General features: G+C 47.6%; 1 protein-coding gene across 1 annotated transcript; it reads left to right on the top strand.

Moving 5' to 3' along the window:
* The first annotated feature begins 3478 nt into the window (after positions 1 to 3478).
* Positions 3479 to 7427, top strand: LOC123062928 (O-methyltransferase ZRP4). Its single transcript, XM_044486625.1, has 2 exons — positions 3479 to 4362; positions 6869 to 7427. Exons 1-2 carry the CDS (start codon positions 3541 to 3543, stop codon positions 7166 to 7168), a joined length of 1122 nt encoding a protein of 373 aa, XP_044342560.1. The 5' UTR covers positions 3479 to 3540; the 3' UTR covers positions 7169 to 7427.
* The last annotated feature ends 1949 nt before the right edge of the window (positions 7428 to 9376 follow it).

The raw sequence follows: 9376 nt of genomic DNA, 5'->3' as shown, positions 1-9376 counted from the left end.
TATGATGTACGTGCATGGATTTGCATAAATTTGAGGTGTGTGGCTACCTGCCAACCAACATGAGAGACCATCCGGCGTTGTTGGCAGTCACGTCCGGACACGTCTACAAATGTTTAGGAGTGGAAATTTGTTAAGTCCAGCTGTAGATGCTTTAAGAACATGGTTCGTTTCCGGAGAAGATGAGTGCACCGCCGCCATTTCTTGTAGCAAAGAGGCGACAATTTTGGTTGGAACAGGGGTAGGTAGGTGGTGGAATAAAAAATATCACCACGTGAAAAGCAGTTGCTTGAAGTACACTTTGCCATCGATCGAAATTTGTCAAATGACAGCCAAACGAGTCCCCAGCGGGATAAATGTGTGGGGATCCAATACACATAGACGACGATCAGCCGCGCAACTTGAAGCTCTCTGTGCAGTGACCAGATAAGATCCACTGCATCTTCATTGATCTGGCATTGATTGATTGATTGATTCCCCACGGCTGCTACTTGCGCAATCGCTCTGTGGCTACTCATATTGTGACGAATCAGTGGTGCGAAAGGTCTCTACGTAAGCAGCCAGTAGACAGTCCGACCGGTCGACCAGTTAGCTATTCATCTGTATACAACAAGTTGGCAACCAATTAATGTACAGATGTGGATCGAGCAGCAAGGAGAAAATCAAGTGACAGATGAGCTAGAACATATATTTAACTCAGCACGAGTATAGTGAGGTTTTTAGTTTATTTGCTCTAATTCGGAGTAGCTAGCGAACTTCTACTGGTAGAAAGGGCAGCATGCATATGGGTGTATCTAATTACTTTTAACTTGTCGGACAGTGTACCAAATCCATATTAAGAAAGGAGCATGTTTATCTTGAGTGGCTAGAGAACAATAACCTAGCTATATTTCCCGCAAAAAAGTGTTGAGAACAAAAAAACTACTCGTTCCAATCCGTATTAATTAACACATACTCTCTCCGTCTGAAAATACTTGTCCCTTAAATGGATGTATGTAGCATTAAGTTAGTGCTAGATACATTCATTTCAGGAACAAGTTTGGGACAAGTTTTTTCGGACAAAGGGAGTACTTAGTACAACTTTGTAGCCATCTTGGGGTAGCTAGAGGAGCATGAGAGGCGGGTGATATTGCCTGGAAATAGTGCTTGTAATGATACCATTTCTCACCTCAAAACGATCCATATTGTTCATCCGTCTTGTTTTCGCTCCTCCCTTTAAACCCCCGACAGGTTTCATCGCGGGTGATCTCCCCGCAGCTCCCACGCATCTGAATCCATCAACTTCTGACTCCGCTCCACTGATGTTGCCGCGTCGTCCCCAGCTCCGTGACAATCCTGGCTCGGCCTTGTAGGTGTCCCCATGCCTCGCAGCGGAGCTTCACCATATCGACTGATCAAAGTTGTAATTTTAGGCAATAGTTAAATAGCAAAAATGCTAGAGTAAACATACCCTCTTAACTACTGAACACGCCATTCAAGCATGCAGTTGACACATATGATACAGTTGCAACGCACGGTACAGTTGAGGGACATGGTTGAAAACATACAATGGAATCAACCCCATGAGTGTCAACTACACCATGCACTCGTTAGCATAAAAGAAAAAATTGTAATATTGGTCTAAAAATGATTTAAAGCATACTACCATATATGTGTTGCATATTAAGCTTATCAGGATTCAACCATCGCCTCGTACCAAACAGACAGCCGTCCCCTTCCACATTCACCGCCTACCCCCCCCCCCCCCCCCCTCCCCAATCCCTCATCCCTTCCCATCGCTGCTGCTGGAGACCGGTACTCAGGCTAATAAGCCCCGACACAGATCAATTAAGGTGGTGGCGGGAAGGAATGTACTCCGGTAGCCTTCGGCGGTGGAGTGTGATCTATGGGCGATAAGTTGAGGCGACGGGTATGGTTGTCCAATGGTGGTGACCGTGTTTTCGACCGGAGTGGCGCTCTCTGATGGTGAGGCGTCGGTGGCCGCGGTCCCATTTGCGGTTATGCGAGCAACATGAGCGGGCTTCTTCGTCCCAATGGGGCGGTCCTCCGCTCGGGCGCGCGGAGTCGCAATGGACTGGAGGGTCTTGGACCTTCATATCCGGCGGCAATGGCGAGTTTATTATTTGGACTAAGTCTGCCGCCACGGGTGAGGATGCTGGAGCATAGGATGACGCGGAACTGTCAGGGTATCCCGAAAAGGTGTGGCTAGGTCTCAGTCGCCTGAGACTTAACCAAGTCTCAGTCGATTGATTTAGTATATAAGAAGAAAAAATAAAAACTGAAAAGAATTTTGTTGTACGAATCTCAATGCAAGATCGAAGGCATATAGCATCGCCTGAGACATAATGAAGTCTCAGTAGACTGAGATTTAGCAAAATTGACCCCGAAATGGATTTCCGTGGTACCGGTGACCTTCCCCCTCGTCAATCTTTGTTGCAATCGCAACAACGACCTTCGTCATACAGACCCTTTGATGGTGACCTACTTTCATTGCGGCTAGAATGCCTGCTCGTATGGAAATGATCTTCACTTGCTTGGCATCTCAAGTCAAGATTGTGCTACACATGTAGCTGTTGGGAATATCGAAAGTGGTGGCGACATGACATGATGACTTTAATTTGGTGGTGCTTCTTGAGTAGCTGGTCTCGAGCTCGGGAGTGAAAGCCTTAGGTCCGACCCTAGTTTCTTATACTTGGCTATGGCAGTGCTTTTGCATCGTACCTTTTTGAAAGCATTGCTCGGATTTGCTTTGACTTGATCTCTAAGGTGGTTCCTAGGATCTGACCTTTGATGGTTGAATCCGGCAACAGCAGTGCTTCATCTTTGTTATCATCCTGGGGACGTTGCTGTTGGAGAACATTTCTTGTTGTTCTTGTGATGTTAATATATAGTTGGTACGGTGGTCGTTGTTGTAGTTCACAATCTTTTTTTTTCTTTTTTCATTGCTTCGGTTTTTTTCTTTTTACTCTACCTAGGCATACTTTTAGTCTTGTATGACTTTGCTCTTTGTTGGTGTGATTCTTTATATGTGCATATCGATGTTAGATATGTGCATCCTAGTCATGCAGTGATCCCGTGTGTAATTATTATGTTTGTATTCTCTTGATACTTCATTTTGAATAAATAAAATTCACCCTTTGTCGCCTCGTCCATCTGCTTGAATTGTGCAACAATTTCCTGTTAATATTTTCAAAATAAGTTGACACCGCTACCAAATCTTACTCTTGGAAGAATGTTTGTAAGTTCGAACTTCGAGGTAGCTTCTCTTGCATTTTTTAAGTATCACATTTTGCCCAGCTAAAAAAGGTGTATCACATTTTGCAACAAAGAATTATTAAAAGGAGAAATGTACTCATGTACCCACTCTCATGGGCACGCATCTTCCAGATGCTGCGTCAGTTTGTACAAATGTCGTACCGCTCATTTTGTATTTTTGTGCACCACGAGCGGCACGTCGATCTCTATATAGAGAAGCAACGATTTGGTTCTCCATGTAGACTCAATCACCAACCCAAACGTAGGGAAGCACAAGCACACTGCACCATGGCGCTCACCGTCAAGAGCACCGACGACCAGGCCGTGCTGGACGCCGAGCACGAGCTCTGGGCGACCACATTCTCCTACATCAAGTCCATGGCGCTCAAGTCGGCCCTTGACCTCCGCCTCGCCGACGCCATCCACCACCACGGCGGCGCCGCCACCCTCCCTCAGATAGCCGCCAGGGTCGCGGTGCACCCGTCCAAGATCCCCTGCCTGCGCCGCCTCATGCGCACGCTCACCGTCTCGGGCGTCTTCAGCGTCGTCCAGCAGCAGGACGTCGTCGTTCCTGCTGCCCCCGTGAGCAACGGCAGCTGCAACGGCGCCGTCGCCGCCGAGCCCTTGTACGCCCTCACGCCGGTCTCCCGCCTCCTCGTCGGCTCGTGGAACCTGGTCTCGATCATCACCATGCTCCTCAGCCCCAACTTCGTCACCACATTCCTGGGCATCGGCGCGTGGTTCGAGCACGCGCTGCCGGACCCGTGCCTCTTCACGCAGGCGCACGGCGAGGCCCTGTGGACGATGGCGGACCACGACGCCACCTTCGACGCGCTCATCAACGACGGGATGGTCTCGGACAGCAGCTTCATCATGGACATCGCCATGAGGGAGTGCGGCGAGGTCTTCCAGGGGATAGGCTCCCTGATGGACGTCGGGGGCGGCCTCGGCGCGGCGGCCCAGGCCATCTCCAGGGCGTTCCCAAGTCTGGAATGCACCGTGATGGACCTCGACCACGTCGTCGACAAGGCTCCGGCTGGCACCGACGTGAAGTACGTCGTCGGCGACATGTTCGAGAGCGTTCCGCCGGCAGACGCTGTCTTTCTCAAGGTATGTACGTCGTACTCGTTCGTAGGTCCAGCAAACTTCTTTCTCTTCGTCTTCGTGCATGCATGTGCACTGCGTACGCCCTTCATCAACATGCTGTAAACAAGGTGGCAGGAGTTCAACGTGTGTAGATCTGAAGTTAAAAAGTGATAACATGCACGGTCACACAGCAGACACACGACCCTGAAAATGTATGTCGATACAGATCAGAGAAAAGAGATTCTACCATGCACCGTGCATGGGTCCCATGCCTGAGTCAATCTCTCTCTTCCTTTACTTTTTACATTACACGTATAGTACTTCACTCACCCATGCCTTCTTCATTTGATTTTGAAGTTTGAATTTTATTTATCTATTGAATCAAAAGTCTAATTTATAATCTGTTTGTGTCAGTGTGTTCCTTGCGATTAATAATTTGAAATAAGACCACCCTTGAATACATTTGGGCAGTTTTAAAATCTGAGACATGATAAAACTCTGAAATATATAGCGAAAATGGTCGAAAAATCATGATTTTTTTTACAACAAACTTGCTCAAGTGTTACGCACGCGGTTTTTTTTTTGCGAAGAAAAGCCTTTCGTGGTATTGTTGGCGAAGAAAACAAAATCAGCACTATATTAGTGGTTGTTTGGATACAGGGAATTAGAAGTAGGATTTTAGAAAACGAATTTTTAGAGAATTTTTAGGAAAACCAGTTTTGGTTAGTTATTCTGTTAAGCTAAGCACATACAATACTTTGTTTGGATGAGAAAAATAAGAAAGCATGGATACGCAGCTCCATCACACAACGACTTAGTCAAAATTCCAATACGTTCCTTCGGTCGATCTATTGAGCTGCTGGCGCTTAGCTTGAGCGTCTCCGTCGAGCGCTCCTGTCAGCCTCGCTGCGGCCACTTCCCCAAATACGGCGACAGAGACAAGGGCGCTGTCGGTGGCGACGGTGATGACAACGAACCAGGCTGCCGGCCATGCAGCAGTATCCTCTGTGCGCCGCTGGGATGACTAGGCAGGGGGCAGTGCTTACGATATGATGCTGTTCGCCGTTCGCGTACGCTGGGGAGATCAGGTTGTAGCAACCGTCGGTAAGACGAACACATCGGCTATGGCACTCTGTATTCCGCGGCAGCTCCCGGCTCCCGCCTCGCCAAGTCACCATGCCATACGGCGACGGGCACGTTCAAGCCACGAACGGCAAGCTCGCCGAGCCTCGCCGACTTCCAGCGTAAACTCGCTGATGCCTGTAGAGCACGTCGCGACCCTTGTGCTTCGTCGCCGTGTCGCACGACGAAGGCCACGTCCGGGCCAGAGCGGCGAGAGCTCGCTGAGCCGCACTGACTTCCAGCGTCGCCTCGCTTGTGCCTGCAGAGGACGTGGCGGCGCTATGATGCGTCGTCGTGCGACACGACCACGACCACGTCTGGGCCCCGAGCGGCGAGCTCACCCACTCGTCGGCGCCTCGCTCATGCCCAAAGAGGATTGCGGACGTCGTCGTCGGCAGAAGGAGGAGCACATCGGCCATGGCACCATGCGCTCCGTATGTGGCCACCGTATTCATAAAACTGGTTTATATAAAAACGCCAAATAGTCGTTTTTCTGTAAGCTGGGTTTTTGAGGTTTTGTAGAACTCAGTTTTCTTTATCCATGATTCAGTTAGGCGATCCAAACAAGATTTTTGGTTGTTACAACAGAAATTGCGTTTAACTAGAGCTAGTTCTCTATAATCTTGCTATCCAAACAAGAGTCACTCTATATTGTCTTGGAAAAATTATTATGTTTTTCACTCAAATTTTTTAGGGAGTTCTTTGTCAAAAAAATTATGCGAGTACGCCAGTAGGTCAAGTTTGTTCGATTTTTAAAGATTTTTTGCTTTTTCCTAAATTTCTAAAAAAATCATGATCTATTTGCATTTTTCATATTTTTTTACCAGTTTCATCATGTTTTAGAACCTAAATTTTAAATTTTGTCAAAATATATTCAAGATTGATTTTGTTTGGAAGGCTTCATTACGAGAAATGCAAATGTGCAACCAGGTGATAAATCTGACTTCATATTCAAAAGATAAAATTGATACAATCTTTGAATCATATGAAAAAAATATGGGTAAGTTGCACTATCTAGCACGAATCACGGCATAGCAATCAATGGCTGGACCGTGCACGGGACCTCCCATGCACGGTAGTTAATCCAATCTCATACGGATCGACCTAATAGATCATGTGTAAGTTACGACATCTGGAGATAGCAATACAGTGGTGTCCTGTCCTTAAATTTCCAGCATGTGTAGGCAGGATGCAGAGTCACGAGCACTCGGCAACAAATTTGTAGAGTTCATTTCATCGAGGGCAAACCGGCAAAGTCGACCTCCCCTATCATGTTTTTTATGTGTATACCATGTACATACTCCGGCATATAATGCATTTTGTACGACAAAACCATACAAGCATTTTGCACATTGTCAATGAAGGCACGCATATTAGTTTTATAACTCTCAATGTATGTCCATTTCAGTGGGTACTACATGACTGGGGACACGAGGACTGTGTCAAGATACTAAAGAACTGCAAGAAATCTATTCCTCCGAGAGGGAAAGGAGGAAAGGTAATAATCATCGACATAGTGATTGGAGCCGGGCCGTCACACGTAAAGCACCGGGAGCTGCAGTCCATGTTCGACCTCTACATGATGATTGTCGATGGCATTGAGCGAGATGAGCAAGAGTGGAAAAAGATCTTCCTCGAAGCTGGGTTTAGTGGCTACAAGATTATACCAGTTCTAGGGTTCAGGTCAATCATCGAGGTCTACCCGTAGAAGTGTTTTTTTGAGTATGTGTGGAGACATGCATGCTCATGAAAACCGAATAATGGTTTGGTTGATTAGGCCTGAGTTTCGGGTAAAAGTATGGTTATATGTTTCATGTAGCTGTTAATATCATGTATGAAAGCCCTAAAATACTCCCTCTCCCCGATTTATAGGGCATGTGTGTGTTCTTATGCCCTCTATTAGATAAAAAAAGAAGTATGTGTTCTATTTCACGAAAAGCATATAATTGAATTCATATTCAAACGCATTTCATATTTTCATGGCATAAAACTCATATTTTGTTAGTCAAAGTACGCGAGTCTGTGGATCCTAAGAACATACACGTCGTATAAACCCGGATGTAATACATGTTTCTGAAAAAGAAAGGACTTTGCACCGCTGCAAAATGTATCTATGCACAATTATTGTGGCGATGTATTGCGTTTCCCAAAGTCGTTTAGCTGTTTTGCTCGGTTTCAAGAACGCATGAGGAAAAAAATGGAATTGCTAAATCTCGGTTGAGACTTAACAAAGTCTTGGTCGCTGCTATATTCATGAGATCTTACGTGGAGATCTGTGTAAAATATTCTTTTAATTATTTTCTTTATTTTTATATATTCCGACTAAGACTTCGTCAAGTCTCAATCTCAATGGAATGAGATCTAGGGGCCGTTTGCTTTACGCCCGAGATGGCCACGCCAAATCAGGGCGAGCCAATATTTTGGTGCAGGAATCGGCCGCCTTGGTTTCGCCCGCGTGTGGGCGTGAAATCTGAACCGTCCGATCAAAATATTGGCGTGGTCACGGGACTTGAGCTCTGATCCAAACGCTACTCCCTGCAATCAGTCAATGCCAAAATTTTGGTGTGGCAACCGTCGGCCACCATCCAAACAGCCCCTAGTCACAACCAAAAAATAAGACATGGAGGAGAACACAACAAGTAGGGACGTGTTTGGTTGCCCGCATGAGGCCCAGCCTGGCCCGGGCGGGAAGAATTTGGCCTGTTTGGTTTCCTGCATTCACTGTGCGGCCCGCATTGCACGAAGCTTAAAGCACGTCCAGACCAGGCCCAGGGGCAACGCACGAATCGGCAGTACCTCGTGAGCCTGGCCAAGGCGAGGCAGAGGAGGGCGACGCGCTTCTCCCCTCGTGCGAGCAGGGGAGATGGCGCGAGCTCGCCCGCGTCGCCAAAAAATCAGCGGGAGGATTTTGGCTCACCTCCCGCCGCTCCACCCCCTATTTAGCCCCTCCCTCACCGCCCCAACTCCCGCCACCATTCTTCCTCCGTTCGAGCTTTCCCGCCGACGCGCATCGGCACCGACGAGCAGGTAAGCGGCGCATCTTCATCGGCCGGTTGTCCACGGCGTCGGAGCTCCTTCACCGGCCGGCGTTCATCTTCCACCACTGTCCCCCCTCGTCCTCAAGCTGCAGCCATGGCCTCTGTGAGTTCAATCCTCCTTTCTCTCTGTTCCTTCTAGCTAGATCTGAGCTGCAGCTAGGGTTTGATCTAGATGCATGGTTGATTAGTGGTCTGATCTGTGAGCTGATATGGTTGGTTGCTATGCTGCGGTTACAATTTGTGGTAGGGCTAGATGTTCAAGCGTGTGGTAGGCTAGATTAGTAGTAGAGTTTGAAGTTGAACCTTGTGCTTGTGTTGAATCATGTAGCTATTGGTGGTCATGTGCTTGCTATGATAGTGATCAACCATGTACATGTATACTTAGTATGATAGTGATGAAGCATGTGCTTGCTATGATCGTGATGAACCATGTACATGTATGCTCCTGCTTTCATGGATTGTCTGGTATGTTGTGTGCTATGCTCACTGTCAATGCGTGCTACGATTGTAGGACATGACCACGCAGACGCAATATCTTAGTCAGGCCCTTGTCGTGTCCGACAGCCAGTTTGCTCCATCGTTTGTCGAGGACTCGCAGCCTATGTCCGAGATGGCACCTGATTCAGAGGTGTTCAAGTCCGATTCCCTCTATGTGCCACTAGTGCTCGTTGAGCCAACTACTACTGCTGCCGCTGCACTCAAGCTAGTAGCAGCAAAGGCAAAGAAGGATGGTAGGTCGAACAACATGAAGTGGCAACCGTTCATGTCCACGTTCGTGCTAAACAAGATGTGTGAGGTCATCTCTAGTGGAGTTAGGACTGACAAGGGCTTCAAGGAGGTGCACTTGAACACCGTTGCGAAGCAGGTGTTCGAGTTCT

The sequence above is a fragment of the Triticum aestivum genome, chromosome 1A (assembly GCF_018294505.1).
Source record: "Triticum aestivum cultivar Chinese Spring chromosome 1A, IWGSC CS RefSeq v2.1, whole genome shotgun sequence".
In the NCBI taxonomy this organism is placed as follows: Eukaryota; Viridiplantae; Streptophyta; class Magnoliopsida; order Poales; family Poaceae; genus Triticum; species Triticum aestivum.
This window is presented reverse-complemented; position numbering and strand designations above follow the sequence as displayed.

What these genes read in the sequence shown, in the direction of transcription:
- LOC123062928 (XM_044486625.1), top strand. Translation starts at nt 3,541, where the DNA reads ATGGCGCTCACCGTCAAGAGCACCGACGACCAGGCCGTGCTGGACGCC. An exon ending in CAGACGCTGTCTTTCTCAAG is followed by an intron (nt 4,363 to 6,868) that starts GTATGTACGTCG and finishes TGTCCATTTCAG; the next exon opens with TGGGTACTACATGACTGGGG.